General features: G+C 48.0%; 1 protein-coding gene across 10 annotated transcripts in view; it reads left to right on the top strand.

Annotated features, from left to right (window-relative positions):
* The window catches only part of unc13c (unc-13 homolog C (C. elegans)), a 794,870-nt gene that overhangs the window by 581,468 nt on the left and 187,322 nt on the right, over positions 1-26,080 (top strand). For all 10 annotated transcript variants that reach the window (XM_085968792.1, XM_085968791.1, XM_085968790.1 and 7 more), the window contains one exon: positions 14,056-14,141. In XM_085968792.1, the coding sequence (XP_085824918.1) occupies positions 14,056-14,141 (86 nt within the window). The remainder of the gene's footprint in view (positions 1-14,055; positions 14,142-26,080) is intronic.

Raw genomic sequence — 26,080 nt, 5'->3', positions numbered from 1 at the left:
GTTTTGTACAGCTTCATCATAACCTCCCTGCTCTTATATTCTATGCCTCGGCTAATGAAGGCAAGTATCCCATATGCCTTTTTAACCACCTTATCCACCTGTTCTGCTGCCTTCAGGGATCTATGTACATGCACACCAAGGTCCCTCTGATCCTCTGTCTTTCCTAGGGTCTTACCATTCATTGTTTATTCCCTTGCCTTGTTAGTCCATCCAAAATGCATCACCTCACACTTTTCAGGGTTAAATTCCATTTGCCACTGTTCCGCCCATCTGACCAACCCATCTATATCGTCCTGTAGCCTGAGGCTTCCCGCCTCGTTATTTACCACCCCACCAATTTTCGTGTCATCTGCGAACTTACTGATCATACCTTTTACATTCACATCCAAATCATTAATGTAGACCACAAACAGCAAGGGACCCAGCACCGATCCCTGCGGTACCCCACTGGACACAGGCTTCCAGTCACAAAAACAACCTTCCACCATCACCCTCTGCCTTCTGCCAGTAAGCCAGTTTTGGATCCAATGTGCCAAGGCACCTTGGATCCCATGGGCTCTTACCTTCCTGACCAGTCTCCTATGCGGGACTTTATCAAAAGCCTTACTGAAATCCATGTAACCCACATCCACTGCACTACCCTCATCCACACACCTAGTCACCCCCTCGAAAAATTTAATCAAATTGGTCAGACATGATCTTCCCTTGACAAAGCCATGCTGGCTATCCCTAATTAATCCCTGCCTCTCCAAGTGGAGACCAACCAGCGGGATTTTCCCCTGATTGACTTTGTTAAGCCCGCCCAGCAGGCTCAGCAGGCCAATTAGGGGGAAGTCAGTGACAGAGCACGTCAACGTCTGACGTGCCATCTGTCAAGATTTCTTGAAAGAAGAAATGTCATCGTTTGACGGCTCTGTGAAGCTGTCAAACACTGACATTCTGTATAGTTTGATGAGCCCTTGTGTTCAGGACTCATCAAACCTTTCAACTTTGCAGAAATCTCCTGGCTGTTGGTTCGGAGGATCCAACAGCCAGTCTGCGAAATCTACAATGAAGATGTCGGGACTCCGGATCCACAGCGACTGAAGGCTGGAGGCAGAAACAAAGGTAAGTGAACATTTTCTAACACTTAACACTCATCTTACATACTTACCACTCCACGCTTGCACCCATCACTCACTTTTACATCTCACTTTTAGTCCCCTCCGACCCCCGCAGACCTCCATCTCGTCTCCTGCACCCTGGCGGGGTTCTCCGAGGTCGGGAAGCCTGCACTTCGGAGCTAAAAATAGGGATAATTCTATTTTTCTGCCTGTTATCTACCTGTTAATAGGCAGTTAATAGGCTTTAATCCCTTTCCCGCCTCGAGGGGATGGGACCTGGGACAGGACGGCTTCCTGCCTCCTGGCAAGAGGGCGCTGAGGCGGGTTGGGGGCGGGTTTGCCGGCAGTCCCGCCTCCATACCCGCCTCCTCGGGGCTGATAAAATCCAGCCCAAAGTCTTTGCCAAAGCCAACAGTACAATAACCTCAATATTTGTCTTGCGGCAGCTAGCATCATCCTTTTCCCCCTCAAGCAGGTGTTTGATTCGTGTAGAAGCTCATCGCATGTTTAAGAGTATCCAAGCCAAACTGTTGGGAAATTCATAGTTCAAGTTTCTGTTTGCCCAATATGTTATGAATACATTCTTCGTGTAGGTACACAACCCACCCACCTAAGTCTAGACAACATAAGTACATGTTTTGGACAGCTAAGGCTCAGGAAACCACAGCACCCCCCCAACCCCCACAACCCTAAGGGGTAGATTTTCCCGAAGCTGTCGGGAAGAAGGCGGGATTACAACTTTCGGGTTTTTGATCCACCTACTTCGACGTCCGGCCAATCCGCGCGATTTTCCCTTGATTGACCTTGTTGAGCCCGGCCAGCGGGCTCAGCAGGCCAATTAAGGGCCACCCGGGAACAGGTGACGTCACAGACTGAAGCTGTAAAACACTGACAGTCTGAGTTCTAAGCTGAGTCCTTCTGCACAGACTCAGTTAGAACTCTCAGCAGCACTCAAAGCTGAAGGCTGTCACTTTTCACAGATCGCAGCCGTTCAGCTTTAATTGCCGGCTGAGTGATGAGCTCCCGACGGCTACAGGAAGAAAGGCTGTTAAGGTAAGTACAGGTAAGTAAAAGTCCTTTACACACTTTAGACACACCAAACACCAAACCTTTGCACTCATGCACCCATCACTCACCTGAACACCGACATCGCGACCCCTCCAACTCCTTCAACCCGACGGCCCGCCTGCTCTAACCTGGCGTGGTTTGGAGCCGTCGGGAATCCCACACGACACCCCTCAAAATAGGGATTAGGCTAAAAACTACCTGTTAACTACCTGTTAACAGGCAGTTAATTGGCACTAATCCCTTCCCGCCTGGTTTCGGCGGGTCCCAGTGCGGGGCGGGTACCCGCCGCCCCTGAAAGTTGCGTGGGGCGGGGCTTTGGGCGGGATGGTGTCGGGACCCCCGAATTTGGGATTTTCTAGCCCTAATTGTTTGCAATGATACGACTGGAGTTTAACCACCAGGCATCATACCAGCACAAGTAGGTTTATCCAACTAGAAACACCCTAGGTCCCTTGCAGTCAGAATCAGGGGAATTTATAATGGGGAACAAAGAAATGGCAGACCAATTATATACATACTTTGGTTCTGTCTTCACAAAGGAGGACACAAATAACCTCCCAGAGATGTCGGGGAACATAGAGAGGGAGGAATTGAATGAAATCAGTATTTGTAGGGAAATGGTGTTAGGGAAATTGACGGGATTGAAGGCCGATAAATCCCCAGGGCCTGATAATCTACATCCTAGGGTACTTAAGGAAGTGGCCCTAGAAATAGTAGATACATTGCTGGTCATCTTCCAAAATTCTATAGACTCTGGAACAGTATCCATGGATTGGAGGGTAGCTAATTTAACCCCACTATTCAAGAAAGGTGGTAGAGAGAAAATGGGGAATTATAGACCGGTAAGCCTGACATCGGTAGTGGGGAAAATGCTAGAGTCCATTATAAAAGATGTAATAGCAGAGAACTTGGAAAACAGCGACAGAATCAGACAAAGTCAACATAGATTTACAAAAGGTAAATCATGCTTGACTAATCTACTGGAAAATTTTGAGGATGTGACTGGTAGAATAGATAAGGGAGAACTAGTGGATGTGATGTATTTGGACTTTCAGAAGGCTTTCGATAAGGTCCCGCATAAGAGATTAGCGTGCAAAGTTAAAGCACATGGGATTGGGGGTAAGGTACTGACTTGGATAGAGAACTGGTTGGCAGACATGAAGCAAAGAATTGGAATAAACGGGTCTTTTTCTGAGTGGCAGGCAGTAACTAGTGGGATACCACAGGGATCGGTGCTAGGACCCCAGCTATTCACAATATATATTAATGATCTAGACAAGGGAACTAGATGTAATATCTCCAAGTTTGCAGATGACACAAAGCTGGGTGGGCGTGTGTGCTGTGAGGAGGATGCAGAGAAACTCCAGTATGATTGGGACAGGTTGGGTGATTGGGCAGATGCATGGCAGATGCAGTATAATGTGGATTAATGCGAGGTTATCCACTTTAGTGGCAAAAACAGGAAGGCAGATTATTATTTGAATGGCAATAGATTGGGAGAAGGGGAAGTGCAATGAGACCTGGGTGTCCTTGTGCACCAGTCGCTGAAGGTAAGCATGCAGGTGCAGCAGGCGGGTAAGAAGGCAACTGGTATATTGGCCTTCATAGCGAGAGGATTCGAGTACAGGAGCAAGGATGTCTTGCTGCAGTTGTACAGGGCCTTGGTGAGACCACACCTTGAGTATTGTGTGCAGTTTTGGTCGCCTTATCTGAGGAAGGATGTGCTTGCCATGGAGAGAGTGCAGTGAAGATTCACCAGACTGATACCTGGGATGGCAGGAATGACGCATGAAGAGAGATTGGGTCGATTAGGCTTATATTCGCTAGAGTTTAGAAGAATGAGAGGGGATCTCATTGAAACTTATAAAATTCTAACAGTACTAGACAGACTAGATGCAGGAAGGATGTTCCTGATGGCGGGAGAGTCCAGAACCAGGGGTCACAGGCTAAGGATAAGGGGTAAGCCATTTAGGACTGAGATGAGGAGGAATTTCTTCACCCAGAGAGTGGTGAACCTGCGGAGTTCTCTACCACAGAAGGCAGTTGAGGCCAATTCATTAAATATATTCAAGAAGGAGTTAGATATATTTCTTAAGGCTAAGGGGATCAAGGGATGTGGGGAGAAAGCAGGGACAGGGTACTGATTTGGATGATCAGCCATGATTGCATTAAATGGCGGAGCCGGCTCGAGGGGCCAAATGGCCTACTCCTGCTCCTATCTTCTATATTTCTAAGTGCTTGACTTGTGGGGTTAGCTGTAGCTGTTCCGAAGGAATCTCAAATTTCTGTGACTGGTCTATCCCCCAGGTCCCATTAATGAAGTGAGCTGGCTAGTCAATCATTTAAAATGCATTGGAGTACTGAGGATCCGTGTGGCTCAGGTATCGGATAGCCAAGCCTGTCACAGAAGTTGTCTCAATTCCAATCTTCCATCCTTTCAGATGATGAGCAAGACAAATGAGTGGTTTGGGACTGCCACATTCCAGCTAAGACCATCTGCCTGCCAAGACAAATAACATCAGAGACAACTAACTGCATATACTGATCAAAACAACATGGAGGGAAAGGTTGCTGCCTCTGGTGTGCTCTACTTAACGAATAACAGTGAGCATGTCCTCCTGTCTGTCACTTCTCTATCTGAGACCAGAAATATGTGCAACTATCAATGCTTCATTATGGTTGACCATATTTTTGTGAGACTGTCTAACAGTAACTTTGGATAATAGACAAGGGGACAGAAATTAGGTAGCGCAGGCCTGCCAGCACAAATTCGGCCAGTTCCTGCACCAGAACAGGTAGGCCCGATCAAAATTGGACCTCGAGCTTCATTGGAACTAGACCTGTGAGGTGTGAACACCTGCCTCTCATTCCCAGGTAGCTCTCCAGCATAGCAGACATCAATTCACGCAGTGAGAGTGCAAGAGGCCCTCAGGTAGGTACTGGTGTGGGGGGGAGCTAATCGGGATGGGGCCAAATGGGACTGCTATGGAGCACTCCTGTTCCTTACAGCTTTACATTCAGGTAAGTATTTTTTACAATACTTACCATTTAGTAGTGGCCCCTTTAAGGACCGCTGGTTAAGCCGTGTGTAGACCTGGTTATCCTAAACGCAGCAGACCCGGCACTGGCTGTGTTCAAGACAGCCCAATTTCAGGAAGGCATCCTAAAACAGGCATTAAAGACCCCTATTTCGATATGGAAAGGACCTAACACCTGTTTCAGGCACAGGCCCTGGACGCCTATACTAAGGCCTTTACCAATATGGCCGGCAGCTCATTTCCAGCGTGAAATGCGCACACGCTGTCCGCTGTGTTGAATGTTTAGGTGGCCGCTTTGCACCTGTAAAATGGGAGCGATGCTATCAAATTTCTAGGCCTCCATGTCCAATCTGGCAGCAGTCACAGCAGTGCCCTCATTTTGCTTAGTCCCTTGGTCAGTGAGGTGGTCACTTCAGTCAACTGTTTATCCAGTTCTCATGCATGTCAGACATTGAGGTAGTAAACTCCAATATATGGGTATTGGGGAGAGGCATGAGGGTATCTGAGAGATTCTGCCCAACCTCTCTTCCACCACAGTGGGAATGGTAACCATTGTATTGTACATAAAGCTCTGGTGTTCCATGATCCCCAGTTTGAAGTTTGGCTTACTGTTTTTGTTATGCCTCACACTGAGGATAGCACACTTGTTATAGATGCAAATATATTTATAAAAAGCATCAGCTGAGAGAAATTCTCCTTGAGTAAATGTACTTACAATTAAGTGTGACAGAGCAGTGTAGCATGATGAATAAGACATATGTGCACATGTACCATTTTTATTGGACATGACACTGTTCTAGATGCAAAAGAAAGCTAGTCATTGACCTGATCCCTGAAATTTACAAGTAATCTACTTATCTCTAATTGATCTCCGCTATAGGGCCAAATCTTGCTGGAGAAAAAACACTCTGTTACTGACGCACGCCGTTATTAATACGCAAATCGGCCAGCAAGTTCAAGGGATTAAGCGATACATCATCAGTTGCAAGTCTCCAGAATTTGTTGGTTGATTTATGCCGCTCCGTCATTTGCTTCGTACAAACAACGTCTCACCCTCAACCTCACTGTTATTTTAAAAACTTGCTGGATTTGTGCATTAATTGCCTATTAAACTCACCACAGATAGTTAAGGCTGGTATTAAGAGTGTAAGTACCCTATTAACGATATGATAATTGTTCATGCAGTGCCAATTAACCTCTCTGGCACAGAAAGGGAACAATTTAAACTGTTGAGTCTCGTTCCTGCGTGTGGTAAATTCTTCTTAGAGATTTAAAAATTATTTTTTTTCTTTCTTTTCCTTTATGTCTCTTTAACACTATTTCGAAGAAGAGCATAGAAACATAGAAAAATAGGAGCAGGAGCAGGCCATTCAGCCCTTCAAGCCTGCTCCACAATTCAATATGATCATGGCTGATCCTCTATTTCAATACCATATTCCCGCTCTCTCCCTATACCTTTTTTTCAATTCATTTATGGGATGTGGGCGTCGCTGGCTAGGCCTGCATTTAGTGCCCATCCCTAATTGCCCTTGAGAAGATGGTGGTGAGCCGCCGCCTTGAACCGCTGCAGTCCATATGGTGTAGGTACACCCACAATGCTGTTAGGAAGGGAGTTCCAGGATTTTGGCCCAGCGACAGTGAAGGAACGGCGATACAGGTCCAAGTCAGGATGGTGTCTGGCTTGGAGGGGAACTTGTAGGTGGTGATGTTCCCATGCGTCTGCTGCCCTTGTCCTTCTAAGTGGTAGAGGTCGCGGGTTTGGAAGGTGCTGTTGAAGGAGCTTTGGCGAGTTGCTGCAGTGCATCTTGTAGATGGTACACACTGCAGCCACAGTGCGCCGGTGGTGGAGGGAGTGAATGTTGAAGGTGGTGGATGGAGTGCCAATCAAGCGGGCTGCTTTATCCTGAATGGTGTCGAGCTTCTTGAGTGTTGTTGGAGCTGCACTCATCCAGGCAAGTGGAGAGTATTCCATCACACTCCTGACTTGTGCCTTGTAGATGGTGGAAAGGCTTTGGTGAGTCAGGAGGTGAGACACTCGCCGCAGAATTCCCAGCCTCTGGCCTGCTCTTGTAGCCACAATATTTATATGGCTGGTCCAGTTCAGTTTCTGATCAATGGTAACCCCCAGGATGTTGATAGTGGAGGATTCAGCGATGGTAATGCCATTGAATGTCATGGGGAGATGGTTAGAGTCTCGCTTGTTGGAGATGGTCATTGCCTGGCACTTGTGTGGTGCGAATGTTACTTGCCACTTGTCAGCCCAAGTCTGAATGTTGTCCAGGTCTTGCTGCGTATGGACACGGACTGCGTCAGTATCTGACGAGTCTCAAATGGTGCTGAACAGTGTGCAATCATCAGCGAACATCCCCACTTCTGACCTTATGATGGAGGGAAGGTCATTGATGAAACAGCTGAAGATGGTTGGACCTAGGACACTGCCCTGAGGAACTCCTGCAGTGATGTCATCTGATTGAGATGAATGACCTCCAACAACCACAGCCAACTTCCTTTGTGCTAGGTATGATTCCAACCAATGGAGAGTTTTCCCCTTGATTCCCATTGACTTCAGTTTTGCTGGGGCTCCTTGATGCCACACTCGATCAAATGCTGCCTTGATGTCAAGGGCAGTCACTCTCACCTCACCTCTTGAGTTCAGGGGGGAGAAATTGGGTGAGTAGCGCCACCTGTTAGCGCCTAAAGAGGCAGTCAGTGGCTGTAGCGCCACTGGCTGCGCCTCCCGCGATATTCAGCAGGGGCGCTAATGGTGGCATTAGCCTTTTGTGCTGCGCCGCCACCGATGACGTCATCGGTGTGCGCAGCGCCCCATTCGCGCCCCGATCGCGATATTTGGTAGCGAACGCCGCTGTAGCACCGTTCGCTACCTGCGCCCGGTTCACGGGGCCTTGCTGCGCCGGCAGAGGCGCAAGTTAAGGTGGAGGTGCGGGGTGGCCGCTTTTTCGGCGGCCGCCTGCCAGCACCTCCGTCCCCGGCCTCCTGATCCCCGCTCCCCCCCCCCCCCCCCCCGCGGCATTGCCGGCTGTTTCCCAAGAGCCCGGCCCTTCTCCTTGGTGCCGGGCTCTTTTGCCGGCACTCGCGATTGGGGCTGGCGCTGTTGCAGGCCCCTCCCCCTTAACAGTGGGAGGAAGGCCTGCAGTACCGCAGCGTGCCGTCCCGCAGTGTGTGGCGCTGCGGCACGTAGCGCTGCAAAATTCACTTTCAGCGCCCTAAGAGGGACGCGGAGCGCCTCGAGCTGCGCCTCGTCTCCCTCTAGGGGCACTTCAACTGAATTTGTGGCGATCGCGGCGCAAATTCCAGCGCCCAGGCGAACTTTGCGCCGCTTGGGCGCCTCAGGCCAATTTCTAGGCCCAGCTCTTTTGTCCATGTTTGGACCAAGGCTGTAATGAGGTCAGGAGCTGAGTGGCCCTGGCGGAACCCAAACTGGGCGTCAGTTAGCAGGTTATTGCTGAGTAAGTGCCGCTTGATAGCACTGTCGACGACACCTTCCATCACTTTGCTGATGATTGAGAGTAGACTGATGGGACGGTAATTGGCCGGGTCGGATTTGTCCTGCTTCTTGTAGACAGGACATACTTGGGCAATTTTCCACATTGCCGGGTAGATGCCAGTGTTGTAGCTGTACTGGAACAGCTTGGCTAGGGGCGCAGCTAGTTCTGGAGCACAAATCTTCAGTACTATTGCCGGAATGTTGTCAGGGCCCATAGCCTTTGCAGTATCCAGTGTCTTCAGCCGTTTCTTGACATCACGTGGAGTGAATTGAATGGGCTGAAGACTGGCATCTGTGATGCTGGGAACCTCAGGAGGAGGCCGAGATGGATCATCCACTCGGCACTTCTGGCTGAAGATAGTTGCAAATGCTTCAGCCTTGTCTTTTGCACTCACGTGCTGGGCTCCACCATCATTGAGGATGGGGATATTTTTGGAGCCTCCTCCTCCTGTTAACTGTTTAATTGTCCACCACCACTCACGACTGGATGTGGCAGGACTGCAGAGCTTTGATTTGATCCGATGGTTGTGAGATCGCTTAGCTCTGTCTATCGCATGTTGTTTGGCATGCAAGTAGTCCTGTGTTGTAGCCTCACCAGGTTGACACCTCATTTTTCGGTATGCCTGGTGCTGTTGATCTCCCGGCTTGATGGTAATGGTAGAGTGAGGGATATGCTGGGCCATGAGGTTACAGATTGTGGTTGAATACAATTCTGCTGCTGCTGATGGCCCACAGCGCCTCATGGATGCCCAGTTTTGAGTTGCCAGATCTGTTCGAAATCTGTCCCATTTAGCACAGTGGTAGTGCCACACAACACGGTGGAGGGTATCCTCAACATGAAGACGGGACTTCGTCTCCACAAGGACTGTGCGGTGGTCACTTCCACCAATGCTGTCATGGACAGATGCATCTGCAACAGGTAGATTGGTGAGGACGAGATCAAGTAGGTTTTTCCCTCTTGTTGGTTCCCTCACCACCTGTCGCAGACCCAGTCTGGCAGCTATGTCCTTTAGGACTCGGCCAGCTCGGTCAGTTGTGGTGCTACCGAGCCACTCTTGGTGATGGACATTGAAGTCCCCCACCCAGAGGACATTTTGTGCCCTTGCTACTCTCAGTGCTTCTTCCAATTGGTGTTCAACATGAAGGAGTACTGATTCATCAGCTGAGGGACGGCGGTAGGTGGTAATTAGCAGGAGGTTTCCTTGCCCATGTTTGACTTGATGCCATGAGACCTCATGGGGTCCTGAGTCAATGTTGAGGACTCCCAGGGCTACTCCCTCCCGACTGTACACCACGGTGCCACCATCCCTTGATGCCTTTTGTGTCTAGAAATCTATCTATCTCCTTCTTAAATATATTCAGTGACTTTTACATATATTCAGTGATTCAGTGAGCAGGGGAGTTCTCCCCATTGTTCTGGTCAATATTTATCCCTCAATCAACATCACTGAAACATACAAAATTCTTACAGGGTAGATGCAGGGAGACTGTTTCCCCTGGCTGGGGAGTCTAGAATCAGGGGTCACAGTCTCAGAATAAGGGGTCGGCCATTTAGGACTGAGATGAGGAGAAATGTCTTCACTCGGGGTGGTGAATCTTTGGAATTCTCTACCCCAGGTGCTCTGGAGGCTCAGTCATTGAGAATATTCAAGACAGAGCTCGATAAATTTTTAAATATTAAGGGAATCAAGGGATATGGGGATAGTGCAGGAAAGTGAAGATGAGGAAGAAGATCAGCCATGATCTTATTGAATGACGGAGCAGGCTCGAAGGGCCAAATGGCCGACTCCTGCTCCTATTTCTTATGTTCTTATTATCTGGTCATTATCTCATTGCTGTTTGTGGGAGCTTGCTGTGCGCAAATTGGCTGCCGCGTTTCCTACATTACAACAGTGACTACACTTCAAAAAAGTACTTAATTGGCTGTAAAGCACGTTGGGACGTCCTGCGGTGATGAAAGGCTCTATATAAACGCAATAAAAACAGAAAATGCTGGAAATACTCAGCAAGTCAGGCAGCATCTGTGGAGAGAGAAACAGAGTTAATGTTTCAGGTCGATGACCCTTCGTCAGAACGCAGATTAGGTGACTGCTTTGCGGAACACCTCCGTTCAGTCATGGCTCTAGATGAAGTGTAAATGGCAATGGCTGAAAGATTGACAGCTGCCATGTGAGAGAGAGAAAAACAAAATGGAAAACAAAGATAGGGGCAGAGGTTATGGTCTGAAATTGTTGAACTCGATGTTGAGTCCAGAAGGCTGTACAGTGCCTAATCGAAAGATGAGGTGCTGTTCCTCGAGCTTATGTTGAGCTTCATTGGAACAGTGTAATAGGCCGAGGTCACGGTGGGAGTGGAGCGGAGAATTAAAGTGACAGGTGACCGGAAGCTCAGTGTCACCCTTAGGGACTGAACGGAGGTGTTCCGCAAAGCGGTCACCCAATCTGCGTTCTGACGAAGGGTCATCGACCTGAAACGTTAACTCTGTTTCTCTCTCAACAGATGCTGTCTGACCTGCTGAGTATTTCCAGCATTTTCTGTTTTTATTTCAGATTTCCAGCATCTGCAGTATTTTGCTTTTCTATATAAATGCAAGTTGTTGTTGTTCTCCTTGCATCAATCCCAATTTCCATTTGAGGAATTTCGGACATGACAGCAGCGGTGATAAAGCATGGCTACCATTAAACCCATCTTTCTTGCAATCCCCTGTTCTAAATGGTTTCAACAGGATCTGCCTTGTATGTTGTTTTTGTTTTGCATTGTTCAAAAATGGAGCACATGCGGGGATTCGGTTTTTAAAATTGTGGTAAACCACTTTTATCGTTACACTATAGTTATCACTGTTGTATTGTTATCACCGTTATCACTGTTGTATCACGATATGAGGTCGCCTCTTGTCGCGCTGTTATACCTGGGCTGACCACCTCCGACTCCGCCCATGGCTCCACCTACCTGCCCAGGTATAAAGGTAGTCGACTGGCTGGTATTCCTCCTTGTTGGACCCGATCACCCACGAGGGTGGGCTCTGTTATTTAGTCAATAAAAACCTTTAGTTACGTTCCTAACTCGTCGCCTTTTATTGGACGAATTGATAGGTATATCAATTTTATTAACTAAATAACAGAGCCCACCCTCGTGGGCTCTGTTATTTAGTCAATAAAAACCTTCAAAAATCTTCCTCACTTATTTTTCCAGTCATTTTCTGGCCAGATCATGAAGAGCAACATGCAAACTAGATGCCGTTGAAATTGCGTGAGCATTGATCCCCAGTCCGTGGTGAGGTAGCTGTGCTCCGTCGGGGGCTGCACTTGGCCACAGTATCTCTGGGGTAGGGAGGGAAAATTTGTCCAGGGTCTTTGCTTTCTAATGACTCCTGCTGGAGTGTGCTTTTCTGCCGTTGATGAGTGAGGACAGGAGCAGGCTTTGGCGGTGATGACCTGATCGTGGCCTGCTGATACTCATTTTGGGGACCTACTAAAGGACTGGATAGATCTGTCAGCACACTCAGGAGTGATGGAAAGGGGAGAGAATTGGATTTTTTTTTTTTAATTGCTTGAATGCTCAGAAGAGGGTGAGTCAGGAATACCATATCTAATCTGTTATATCTACTGTTGCTCCTGTGGTTTCAACAACCCCAGCAGGTTTCATCAAAGGTACAAAATGTGGTGGTGCAACCTAAATATAGCTTTGAGCACAAATGAAATTTTACAAAAAATGTGGCAATATCTGAGTCTTGATACCTGTCCCAGTCAACAGTTAGGAAGGATAAAGCATCGTACATTTGTTAAATAGAAGGGTAAATGCAGGACTCCTGTGTTCCCAGCCAGGAGCTGTGCTGTAAGGAAATGTGGGTTGAAGAATCAAAGTTGTGTTTCTGACCCATGCTCCTTTTAAGTGTAGCTCACTGCTGAGAGCATGTGGTGCTGAATTTACCCATTAGTTCCTTATATATGTCGTTAAAGTATCTTTTAAAATAATACCTACAGGAAATTCTGAGTGACAAAAAAATGTGTTTAAAAGACGGTTAAGCATTACCATGTATTGATAAATGACAACACATTAGATCTATTTATTCAAACACTAATCATACTTCAATTAAATCAAAAATTGTGTGCTTGGCATGCTGTACTTTTTACTCAATGTTATATTTTGATAGATATTTAATCCTTTAAGTACCGGAAGAAAATATCAGTAACAAAATGCAAAATCCACATTTTTTTCTGCCAAGTGCTGCTATTGAAAGCTATATTGCTGTAAGTTGTTGTCTTATTGTGTTGAAAGAATCACAGTTTTGGCTGTTATTATTCGCAGCTTTCAATCTCACAATACTGGGTCAAAATTACAATTTTGATAACTTTTGAGGTTTTGACTTGTTTTTAGTGTGGGGCACCAATGTACTGCACCAAGCAATGTTATGTTATTAAGAATTGTAAGTAAACATATTTATTTCCAATGTCAGCTTTGAGCTCAAAGCCAAAAGGTGCAATGTTCTTTCAATGGTTTTGCCACTTCTCGTAAATCCAGAGTGCTGCCACTCTCGCCAAGTGCTTAGTGTGATCTTGGCTTTATTTCCGCTGTTTCTCTTTGCAAAGACATAGTAACACAAAAATCTTTTTTTTAACCACAGATATGTGTTTGTTTTGATCGATTGTCCTATTGCATGTTAGATGCAGACAGATCCAAAAACTAAATCAGCAAATTTTGCATAACGGAGAATGTGTACCTGTTTGCAGAACTGTGGCATATTGCAGTAATGCACCAACGGGTCTATGCTATGGAATGATCAGACACTGGTTCAGATTCCCCTCCCGCCCTCCTCTGTATTCCACACGTTAGTCATGCTGTTCTGGGAAGTACCAATGGAAAGGATGTGACGCCGCAGATCAAAGAAAATTGGCTAGAAAGCTCATGACCAGGTCATTCTTCCACATCATCTAGCAACTGACTGAAAGCTGCATTGATGGAGGCTCGGGAGGAGGGAGCCCTCTCGGCTGCATTTGGTGTATCGCTGATGAGACCAAGGAGGACTGGGAAGGAAGTGGAAGGAGTTTATACCGAGCAAAAAAAAGAATATTTAGTACTTTTGTGAGAAAGTATATGGGACTGATAGGAGGGGGTGGGGAAGGGGGGGATTAATGTATTGTATTGGGTTGAGCAAGTTGCGCACTTCCAGAAAATTCTTGTAACAAAAGGCGACCAAAGGAAGTTGCATGTTCTTCCTTCCTTTCAAAGTGTAGACAGGTTCAAGTTGTATTTGTTTGAAGTCTATTATTTTAAAAGTAAATTTCCTACTTTTCTGCAATCAAGTGTTTATTTGACACGGTGAAATACGCTTGAATTTCAGGTTTCCCCAAGAACTTCACATGGGAAAAGTAAGTGCTGAGGTTACGTGGCTGCTGTTTGCCCAGGACATGAAGTACGCTCTTGAAGGTAATTTATGTCAATCCTGACATTTTCTAAAAACTGAAACCCACCTAAATGACCTCCCTGTAATACAGTACGTTGTTGGAGGCACCAAGTTAGTGAACTAAATATACATTGTTGCACCCTTTAGACACATAGTCCATAGCAATTATTCAGTGACCTTAATAAAGATTTAATATTGAAGTCCAAATTGAATGATCGGTTAATTAGATCGCTCTGTTCCCAATTATGGAGTGCCTTTTTGTACAACAGGAGTCATTTGTCTTTATTATTCCTGCATAATTTCAAATGGTGATGTAGTGACCAGTGAGAGCCACCGACTTCAAACCACATTAATGATGAAAACATATACTAATAGATATCTGGACCGATCGCAGAGCAGTAATTCAGTAGAGAGTCTTGGATAATGATATAAACTATGAGGATATGACTGGAGTAGTACAATTGTCACTGGAAACCTCGACTTGAGATTACAGACTTGCAGTCACCCTGAGTAGCTACTAACATTACTGTGGTATTTCTCATGATAAACTGGAGCCAGGACACTATTATAATGACAAGAGTGTTGTGTCTTGTAATATAAAATGTATTACAATATAGTTGGTCTCCCGTGCTCACTGATAAAATAAAAGATCTTCCTTCCTGTGGCTGTGTCCCTGCTTCTTTCACACATTAATTCTTCTTGTGTTCCTCTCTCTGTCTTTCTATTTCTCTCTTTCTCTGTATGTGGTGTCTACATCCCTCTATTTGTGTCTGACTCATCCATAGGGCTGATTATAACTCCGTCTTCCCAGTGGAAATGTGGTGCTAATGGCCACAAGATAGCCGTGCTGTACCTACTGCCCTGTTCCCGTGCCGATCCAACACGCTACCATTTTCCCCGGGCCTTCTGCTGGGCGGATCAGGCTCCTAAATCAGACGGGAGCTTCAATACTGCATGTAAATCAGCGTCCTATGATATACATTGGGCAATTACCATGCACGCTACACCCAGTTTTACCGGGTGGTGAACCGGTAAAGGCCCAAAAAGGTATGCACAGAATAGCTTTTATGGGAAGGAAGAGCAGGACTACTTAGGCATGCAGCTGTCCTGGGCTCTCCCTCCCGTCCATGATTGGTTCTACCCTCAGATCTATCTGACTGCCCAGCCAGTTCAGTATCCAGGCTGCCCGATATTGCACCAGTTCGGAGCCTCTAAATGGTTCGGGCCTCCCATCAGCAGGAACAGGTACCCACTGCCCATTGCCCACTTGTTCCATGCCAGGAGTTAAAATCTCCTCCAATTCTCTTTGTTTCAGTCTCAGTTTGGGGCATTGAGTACTGAGTGGGTTGATGGAATCTTGACTCACTGAGGTGAGGTATTGGACTGTGAGAGGGAAAATGGGAACTTAAGAATTGAGGGGTCTGGGAGCACTGAGCAGGGAGCTCAGGCTGGGAGGCACTGAGGAGTATGAAAGATCGTTAGAGATATGATGCTGTGGAAACACAACAGACACAAGACTTTTAATTTAATAGATTGATGTATTGTGACCTTCATGGGGTGGTTTATTCAATCTTGCATTTATTTTGCCAACAGCAGTTATCAGTGCAGATTTCTGTAACCAGTGCAGTCCATGTTATTTGTTGCTTGAAACAAACAGTGAAAGATTAGCAGTTATGAAGAAATCACTGAACATTTGAAAAATAAATTATGGTTGATGGGCAGGAAATAACATGGCCAGCATATTTAATAAACTGTTAATAAGCAGGAGGAAATTTACTGTCAATGTTACAAATGTATATGGTATAAGTGAAACAATTATGTATAAATCTGTCTATATAGAGTAATATAATCTACGGTTTTGATGACATCAAACTGCTGGAGTGATGTACAATTAGGTTCCAGTTATAATCTGAACGTGGCGGTTTTATATATATATATCTCATAACTATCAAGTGAAATGGGGTTAAAGGGTGAGAGGTGATGGACCAGAGCACACAGAGATAATTCAGTCTGCATTTGAAATTCCTTATTCTGTATAGATTTTTGCAGTTCCTTTATAAATTCTAAAAATAATGGAAATCTGCCCGTGTAAAACTCATCACACGGTAATTACACCCTCCTGCCACTGATGGCAGTGCAGCACCTCCACTGGGGGCGGGTGTAATTGTAGCCTGACTAGTTTTATTAGATAAGCATTATTAATATGGGCAGAAGAACTTATAAAGCAAAAGTTGACAGGAACTCGTACATAAGATTTTATATATCCATTTATTTATAATCGAGAGGGCTGAATTTATCAAAATAAAGGATGTCAAAGCTAAAGAAGACCTCAAAAGTGCACCCCTACTGTACTAGTGTCAACATATCACCTGTGTGTAACCTGATCTTTAATGTTGAATTGTAATTAATCACATCCTAAGGTTAATTTATAACACAAACACATTGAGGTAACTTAAAGGGTAATTGTTTCTCTGTAGTTTAGCAACTGTTTATTAATCCCTGGCACCTCCCCAAAGGTGAGAAGAAACCATCAAGAAATAATGGCCTAGAAATTCAGTTGTTTGCGCCAGCCGCTAGCGCCTTAGGAGGAGGAGATGTTGGGCGCTAGGCGGCTAGCGGCCGGGCGCAGCGCGATCTGCGCCTCTCCCCAACTTCAGTAAAGATTTAGCGGCGGCGCAAAGCCTTTGCGCGCGCTCAGCTGCGCGCGCAGATCCTGACGTCATTTCATCGTGCAACGCCCTTTGTTCGCCCCAAACCAGAAATTCAGTGGCGCCGGCCTATTGTGCGCCTGGCGCCCCTAGCGACTGGTAGAGGGGAACGGTTCTCAGTCGATGCGGGGCGCGGGGGGCGCAAATTAAAGGGCACTCCTCCTGCAGTAGAAAAGGCAGCCATTTTGCAACACTCCTTCTTTGTGAGAGACGGATCTTTGCAGAGAGACAAAGGTAGAGAGCTTTCTGGTTTGGCTCAACACTCGCACAGGTACTTGTGGCTTCAGGCCACAGCTTTCCACTTGTCTTTACCTTCAGTGTCATATCATTGATTGCAAACATATAATGGGGGCTGCAATGGGTGCAAACGTTGGCCTTCTCCATTGCATTCAAAGGACTCACAGACGCCGTGAGAGAGTGGCAGTCATGGCCAGACGGAGAGGGGGCAACAGGCGTCGGCAAAGGAGGCCTTACCCACCCAGGGTATACCGCCAGCAGTTCTCATATCTGAACATGTCTGATGAGCAGTGTGTTAGGAGGCTGCGATTCAGAAGGGCGGTGGTCACTGAGATCTGTCACCTGCTTCGCGGTGATCTGCAGCCACATCTGAGGAGCAGGACGTCTCTGTCGGTGGCAGTGAAGGTGACGGTGTCTCTCAACTTCTATGCCACCGGCTCCTTCCAATCCGCTACTGGGGACATTTCCAACATCTCCCAGTTTGCCGTGCATTGCTGCATCCGCCAGGTGACCAATGCCCTTTTCAGAAGGAGACGTCAGTTCATCTCCTTCTCCATGGCCCTTGTCAAGCAGCAACAGCGTGCAATGGGCTTTGCAGCATTAGTGGGCTTCCCCATGGTGCAGGGCGCCATTGACTGCACGCATGTGGCTTTGCGGGCACCTCTGGAGAATGCCGAGGATTACCGCAACCGGAAGGGCTACCATTCGCTCAACGTTCAGCTGGTGTGTGACCACAGGCAGCTCATCCTAGCTGTCAATGCCCGCTTTCCAGGCAGCAGCCATGATGCCTTCATCCTGCGCCAGACTTCTGTGGCAAACATGTTCCAGGCCCAGCCTCACCCACGAGGATGGCTTCTCGGGGACAAAGGCTATCCTTTGTGCACCTGGCTGATGACCCCGCTCCGTGCGCCCAGCACCCCTGCTGAAGAGGGATACAATGACAGCCATCAAGCAACCAGGAACATCATTGAGCAAACAATCGGCGTCCTGAAGCAACAGTTCCGCTGTCTGGATCGTTCCGGAGGAGCCCTACAATATTCGCCGGAGCGAGTCTCCCATTTCGTGGTCGTGTGCTGCATGCTGCATATCCGCAGGACTCAGCCACTGCCACCAGAGATTGGAGGACCACCTGAGGAGGAGGAGGAGGAGGAGGAGGAGGACCAGCACAGGAGGGAGGCAGAAAGTGCAAGGGCCGCCCGTCGGTGGCTTATTGAACGTCGGTTCTAGGCCCCCTCTCAGGGAATGGCTTGTGCCAATGTCACCAGATGAATGTAGCCACTCCACAAGCCCTCAGCCGAGCAGGGCAACCAGGACTTGCAAAATAAAGCATGGACAGTGCGATTTAAGAACATTTATTACTTGGAAACCTCTGCCCTTCCCACATTACAAACTAATGGAGAGAAGCCCCCTCAAAAAACACAAAACGAACAGTCTCAGCCTTTCCAAAAAAAGAAGTACACCAGTCTCGGCCTTTCCAAAAACACAACTACACCAGTCTCGGCCTTTCAACAAACACAAAGCATTTGGCCAGACCTTCTACTTTTTGCCCTGCGAGGGTGATGCCTTTCGCATCCGTGACTGGCCCCTGCCCGCCCTGCAGCTCTTCCTCAATGGGGCCTCAGTGGCTGCAGCAAGGCTGGGGGAAGGCTGCTGAGGGTCAGATGGCGAGACGGCAGATGCCCTTGGGGGTCGGCCTGGACCAGCTCTGGCCCTGGAGGGGCCGGCTGCTGACTGCTCCAACTCTGCTTGGGCGGCAGCAGTCTGTCCAGCGGCTGGTGGCAGCTGCAATGGAGGAGTGGCAGTGTCGGCTGCAGGAATGGTGCCAACCTGACAGATCACAGGTACTCCCTGGTCGCCTGAGACATTGGCACTCGCACGGGCCAGCACTGCAGCATGTGCAGCAAACTGCTGAAGAACAGACTGCTGGGCTGCTGCTGCGCGGCGAGTGCCCTGGCGATGCCTGGCCGATCCAGCGAGGGTGGCAGCAGTTAGTGCCCGTGTGGCCCTGATCTGTGTCCGCATGACACCAGCCAGTGAATGGACGGCACGACTGAGCACTTGGCTAGAAGCCGCCTGTGCTACCGTGAAGTCCTGCAGACTACTGGCCTGTGCTGCTCTGAATTCCTGCACACTCCTTGACAGAGACTCTAAGGAGTCAGGCATCCTTGCCACTGCAGCCATGAGCTCAGTGTGCCTGCGCTCAGCCTGGACGGCCATTTCTTCTAGGAGCCGCACCTCCTCTGCGCTCACCGTCGCAGGACTGGAGGCCGCACTCACCCTCTGGGGAGAAGTCCGCCGAGCTTCCCCACCCCTCCCGCGTTGCTGCAGGCCGCTGGGCCCCGGAGCTTCACTCTCCTCCGACCCTTCCCCCCGGCTCCCCTCCAGGGAAGACGTGTCCCCTTCATCGCCATGGGCTGCCTCGGCTGAGGGTGGCACTGATGGGCCGGCTTCCTCTTCCTCCTCCTCGAATTCTGAATCACTGACAGTGGCAGCTTGAGGGCCCGCCTCCTCACCTGGCGATTCACCATCTGAAAGCAGGGAGGCACAAGAGTTGCTTTAGAGTGAGGACAGGGCGGCAGCGAGGGAGGCATGAGTGCTGCCATGCACTGCATTGGTCGGACAGTGGCAAAGGATGCTGTTCTGAGGCGCAAGTGGAAAGAGAGTGGTCAAAAAGGTGATGCCCTTACCATTGGGGCCCAGAACAGGGTCGGCATCTCCACTGGTGACGGGGCCAATCAGCCGGCCTGCCATAATGCGCTCCACACGCAGGTCGAGGTCGGAGAGCTCTTTGAGGTCAGGACGGCCTCCCCCGGGCTCACGCTGCTTCCTCCAGTTGTGCGCCACCTTGGCCTGCAAGAGAAAGGACGGCCTCTAAGTACAGTGTGAAGCCCTGATCTTGGCTGCACTGCCTCCCATGGTCGAATAGCTTGTACAGTGTGTAAAGTGCTGAATGTGCAAGTGATTTTCATGACAGTCCCATAGCTGCTGGATGAGGGCTGGGCATTAGGGCTTTCAGGTCCCTTTGCCCATAAACTGAGGTGCACATGCAGGGATGAGGAGGACACTGGAAAGGGTACTCACCCTGACAACCCGAGTGAGGTCGTTGAACTTTTTCCGGCATTGCACAGGAGTCCTGGCAACCACGCTGTTGGAGGTCACCCTGTTTGACACCTCCCTCCAGGCTTTCTGATAGGCGCTGGGCAGCGGCCTCCTGCCACCTTCAGGGAACAGAACATGGCGCCTGCGCTCCACTCCGCCAACCAGCACCCTCAGGTCGCCCTCACTGAAGCGCTGCGCTCTCTCCCTGGCCTTCTCCATAGCCCTGGGCGTTGCACAGATGAAGCAGAAGTGGTCAGGCCTAGCTTCAGGGCTGCAGTGTGCAGGGCGTAGCAGGCAAACAAATCCACCCTCCCCCTTTAAGAGCTGACCGGCGCCAGAGTGTCTGCCGTCAATCAGCAACTCGCTGCACCTGCGCTGCGCCCGCCCTCGGGGGTATTGCCCCGGGCCGCCGGCTTAGCGCCTAATGATAGTCGTGCATCGCCTGTTTTAGCGCAGCAGCAACCTCTTGGAGCGATGCCACTGAATATCTGCGAAGGTGGCGCGAACTTTAGCGGCCGCCCGACTGTAGCGCCCCAAACGTGGCTATACTGAATTTCTAGGCCCATGCCTTTTTAATACTTTAAAACAAATAATGACAGTGTGTTGCTTGAAGTGCAGTGGATGCATCTCAGTACTCATGTATTGTTGTTCACACTAGTCCATGATCAGTCATGTGGTTTCTGATGGTGACCACAGTTCCTAAATATATCACATGACTGACTCATGACCTGCTTTCCCCATACTGAAAGGTTCAGGCCTCACAGATACAAAATTACCCAGCACTTTACAGGAATCATTTAAGATGCAAAAAGCCTCGTTCTTCCCTCTCCAAAACATCTTGGCCCAGAAATTAGTGTCCCAACGCGCGAGTAAGCACCGTGTACTCACGCGTGGGACCGATGGAATTGCCGGTTTTCTGCATGTACAGCACATGCACGGGAAACCGGCATTTCCGATCCTCTGAACCAAGGGGTTCAGAGGTCGAATGCGTGCGCGCAGGAGTCTGCGCGTGCGCGTTGAACTTCCTTTTATTTTCCAGGTTTGCCCGTGCGTGAAGGCCTCCACTTTTTACACTTTAAAAAAGCAGACGTAAGGACTTAATTTTAAAAGGTAAGTGGTCTATCAATTAAAATTATAATTTTTTTTCCACAGGTTTATTATTTTTAAAGACTGTACAGTAAGGTAAGTGTATTTTTAGCCCCGATTTTTTATAAAATTATTTTTTTCAAAAATTTAAATTATTGTTTAAAATAGTTATTTAAAGTTATTTATAGTTCATTTAAATAGTGTGATTTAAAAAAAATTTTATTTCAAGTTTAAGTACTGTTTTGGGCACCCAGAGTTTTCATGAGTTTGACAGTTCTTACTGTCAAACTCATGAATGGACTTTTCCCTCCTCCGATTGGTTGCCCAGTGCTCACGTGATCCCAGCCGACGCATCGCACTAAGTACGCCGCTGGATCACGCAAGCACAGCGCGCTGGGAGCTGGACCGGGCCACTGACAGGAAATCCACGCAGGCCCAGGCTTCAACTGCCGACGCGCTAGGTAAGTGTAGGTCGGGGGCTTGCACCCGCGGGAAGCCCCCGACACCAATTTCTGGGCCATTATTCTCATTTATTTATATTACATAAAATATTTTTTCTCCACTTCCCACAGTACGTTTACATTATTTGCTGAAGAAGCAAGCACTTTATTTGTGCTTCCCTCCTCAAAACCTTCTTTTTCTCACATATTTTTCCCCCCACTTAAATCCCAGGATGGATTTATAGTTCTTGCTGAGGCTGTCATTGGTGTTCCACATTCCCACAATCAGATCTCCAAACGATCGGCGGCTCAGTGTGTAGTCATTCATAGGCCCAGTCTGGCTGGTTGACTGAGGTCACTACCAAAGATCAGCATCAAATACCTCATAAACATTCCCATCTGATCCTGGTGCAAATATCAGATTCCTGCCCCCCCACCCCCCACCACCACCACACGTCCACCACCCTCAGCAACACAAAGAAAACCTGCTCTAGCACCATTAATGGCTTCAACTGCATAAAGCGCTGTGGAAAAAAAATTTCATTGTTAGTTTTTCTCTGCCATTTGCACCTTGCAGTTGTTATTTTCAAGTTTTCTGCCTGTTTCTCTCAAAACATGGTGGGTATTTTAGTTCCACATGACCAGAGTGAAAATTGTAACTTCCATCATGCATCTTTCTCTCTGGCACACAACATGACTCCCCGGGCTGGATTTTCTCAATGGGGAGCTTTTGGAGGCGGGACTCCCACTTGTCGGGTTTTAGTCCCGCCTCCATCGACTTGTGGCCAACCCACACTATTTTCCCTTCATTGACCTTGTTAAGCCCGCCCAGCCAGCTTAGCCGGCCAATTAGTGGAAAGCCGGTTACTGGTGACGTCAGCGAGTGACGTTTCTTCTGTCAAGAGCTTTTGACAGATGAAATGTCAGCGTTTGATGGCTCTGTGAAGCTGTCAAACACTGACAACCTGTCCTCTAAGTTGAGTCCTTTCATTCAGGCTCATTCCTGAGCAGAAAGTAGAAGGCTGCAGCTTTTGACTGTTCAGCAGCCATTCTGCTTTCTGTGCCGGTGAGCTGAGGGACTCCTGAGACCTGAAGGGAGAAAGCCTGCAGGAAGAAGTAAAGGTAAGTAAAACTTATTAAAACACTTTACACACACCTCACACACTTACCTCTGCACACATGCGCCCATCACTCACCTGCACACCGGATATCTCGGCCGCTCTGACCCCCGCAGACCCACGGCTCGCCTCGCTGATCCTGGCGAGATTTGGAGCCCTCAGGAAGCCCACACTTCAAGGCTGAAAATAGGGATTATCCAAAAAACTGCCTGTTAATTGGCACTAATCCCCTTCCCGCCTCGAGGAGACGGGACCTGGCACGGGTCAGGTACCCACCTCCTGGGAAGGTGGCATGGAGGCGGGTTGGTGGCGGGATGGGTACCCGCCCCCAGATTCTGCCATTTTCCCAGCAGTCCCGCCTCCCCAGGGCTAGTAAATCCCCCACCCCCCCCCAGTAATTTTCTACCTGGTTGTTATATGACAGGGATTGTGGTGATGCTGGGATTTGAAGTTGCACAGGTCCAGAATGAGAACTACAACTCCCATATTACATCTCTAACATGCACAGCAACATTAAATCACAACTTTATGGGTAGGTTTAGTGACTTTTTCATAATTATGTGATTTATATTACATTTGTTATATTATAGATAATGGGGTAGAGTTTCCGCTTTGGGCGTAATCGGCGATCCGGGTGCAAATGACGCCTGTTTTGAGAAGTGTTTTTTTTTCTCTCAAATTTCTGCTCAAACTCATTTGCATATCGCCAAATGCAAAATCTGCCATGCACCAACGCAATTGGGCAGCGTTTTAAAAAGTAATTGAAAAAGAAAATTTGCTTTAAGAAATATTCCTTGATATACTTAAGATTGGTAACTTGGTGCAGTTTGATTAATACAGCTGGAAATAGTTTAATCACAAAAAATAAGCACTTTTAATCATTGTATCAAACCATCACCTGTGAGAACCTGATTTTAAATTCCTGAAAATGACTTAAAAAAAAATATACAGAACCATTTTCAATTCATTTATTTGCCATATGTAACCAGTACTAGTACAAGTACAATGGAATGCTTACTCCCCGTAGGGACACGTCAGCTATTCTTACAGCGCCGTGTTCAGAAAGTCAATACAATGGCATCCAGTGGCAGTGGGAGCACGATGTCCCTCAGCCGCTCCGTCCTCCTCGTCACCGCGGCCTCCTCCTCACTGTTGCCGGCTCAGCTCCACTGGTAGCCTGCTTCTCCCGCTCACGATCCGACCTCTGGCTGCAATGCTCAGCTCCCCTCCTCCCAGTTGGACTGCGAGCTTCCTGCCATGGAGCTGCCGGCCAACGTGCTGCAGCGGGTCGTCGTGGCTGCTGCTCGTTGCGCTGCGCTGCCTCCGCCCGACTCGCCGAACACATCGTCGGGATGTGAATGCTCCGGTCACCGCAGCCTCCTCCTCACCGTCGCCGGCTCCACGGTCCAACGGCCCGGGGCCTGCTTCTCCCGCTCACGGTCCGGCCACTGGCCGCCATGCTTGGCTTCCCTCCTCCCAGTCGGAATGCCTTCCCGCCGAGGAGCTGCCGGCCGACGTGCTCCAGTTTGTCGTCGTGGCTGCTGCTGCTGCTCGCCGCACTGCGCTGCCTCCGCCCGACTCGCCAAACACTTCGCTCCGGTTGCGGGAGCGAGCGGCGAGAGCGGGCCGCCCGAAGCAGGGAGAGTGCGCTAGCACCGGACCGTCTCGGCCACCATCTTGACTTGCTAGTTATATTGGGATACAGTAGTCAGTTTCTTGGTAAATTTTAAAAAAATACATTCAAAAGCTTTTAAAACGGGCCTATTAGTGTCCTTGTGCCCAAAAGGACCAGCTTAATTTTTGGAGCCTTCTTGAAGGTCTGCAAACGAGCGCAATCAGCGGAAACTCCCAATGGTGATTAATTCACCCTGGGGGCATGGCCAGTTTTGTGGGCAGGGCCGGCTTCTAGTGCGATGCTTTTTAAAGTAGTGCGAAAGAGCGCGGAAACTCGCTTTGCGCTGGACGTAATTTGCGCTTAAAATTCTGAGATTCTTTTGCGCGGGTTACCCCAATTTTGGGCGAATTGCGCCGAAAGAACCAGCGCAACTGAGCAGAAACTCTACCCCAATCTTCCTACTGTATGCAGTTAGCTGAGTGAAGAAGGTCATTGTTCAAGTTAAACCTGGCTCTTGTAGCTTGCTGTAACATAATGCATATTTTAGTGAAAGAGAGAATTTGCATTTATATCGTATCGTTCATGTCCTCAGGACATCACAAAGCACTTAACAGCCAATGAAGTGCTTTTGAAGTGTAGTTACTATAGTAATGTAGGGAATGAAAAGAGGTACCTAATTTGTCAGTTATTTTCAATCTTTAAAAATCACAATGGTAGTGTGAGGCAATGTGCGACTCAATATCTATTCATTTAAATGCAGTGAGGTCTATGCCTTCCTCACCTTCACAATAATTTCCTACTTGCATTGCTGTGTAAATAGAGGCAATACTCCAACCTTCAGTGTAGCACAAAGCAACAGCAATATATTTTGTTCTCTTCTTTTGCCTTTAATCCTTTTCCCTCTTTCTTCCTCCCCTTTTCCTCTATCTTTTTATTTTTGTTAAAGAGCCGACTTGGTTGTGGCAATGAACGGTGCCATTTTTTTCTATCACTTTCTCACTCTATAGCAAGAAAACACAAAAGAACATACGATAGCAAAATACTGCGGATGCTGGAAATCCGAAATAAATGTAGAAGGGTTTCGACCCGAAACGTTGACTGTTTCTCTCTCCACGGATGTTGCCTGGCCTACTGAGTTTTTCCAGCGTTTACTGTGTAGGCATAGTTACCTTGACACCCATAATGCTAGTGAAAGCCCAGTGATACGGCCTATAGTTTTAACAGAGCGAAGTTACCAAGAACAGCCCCCCAACTCCATTGTCATTTTTGCTTTTTGTCAATGGAGACAATCCTAAAGCAGGAGAATGAGAAACATAAGACTTCCATCAAAACTGGGAATGGTGTTAGGCCTGTAGTTTGTTCTACATCTCACCTACCTCTTACTTTGGAATTGTTGGATTCCAGATGTTAACCAGCATTTCATTCCCAGAATTAAAACTTTTTACTTTGTTAAGCACACAAATTCCACCCACCCCCGCCATGTAAATAAAATCTTCTTGTAGCAAAAGTACATCTATTTTTGTTATCCAGCAAAAGCAGAATTTTATTGTGGCAATGAGCAATATGAGGTAGATTTTAAACTAGCCCTCCCCTGTCCCTTCCACAACCCCACCCCCACCACCAGTTGTAAAACTGCCTTTGTGGATTGGCTGCCTGTTC

The sequence above is a fragment of the Somniosus microcephalus genome, chromosome 27, assembly GCF_052327205.1.
Source record: "Somniosus microcephalus isolate GS21.2 chromosome 27, FLI_Smic_1.0, whole genome shotgun sequence".
NCBI classification, from domain to species: domain Eukaryota; kingdom Metazoa; phylum Chordata; class Chondrichthyes; order Squaliformes; family Somniosidae; genus Somniosus; species Somniosus microcephalus.
The sequence above is the reverse complement of the archived record's forward strand: the minus strand, read 5'-3'. Positions and strand labels throughout refer to the sequence as shown.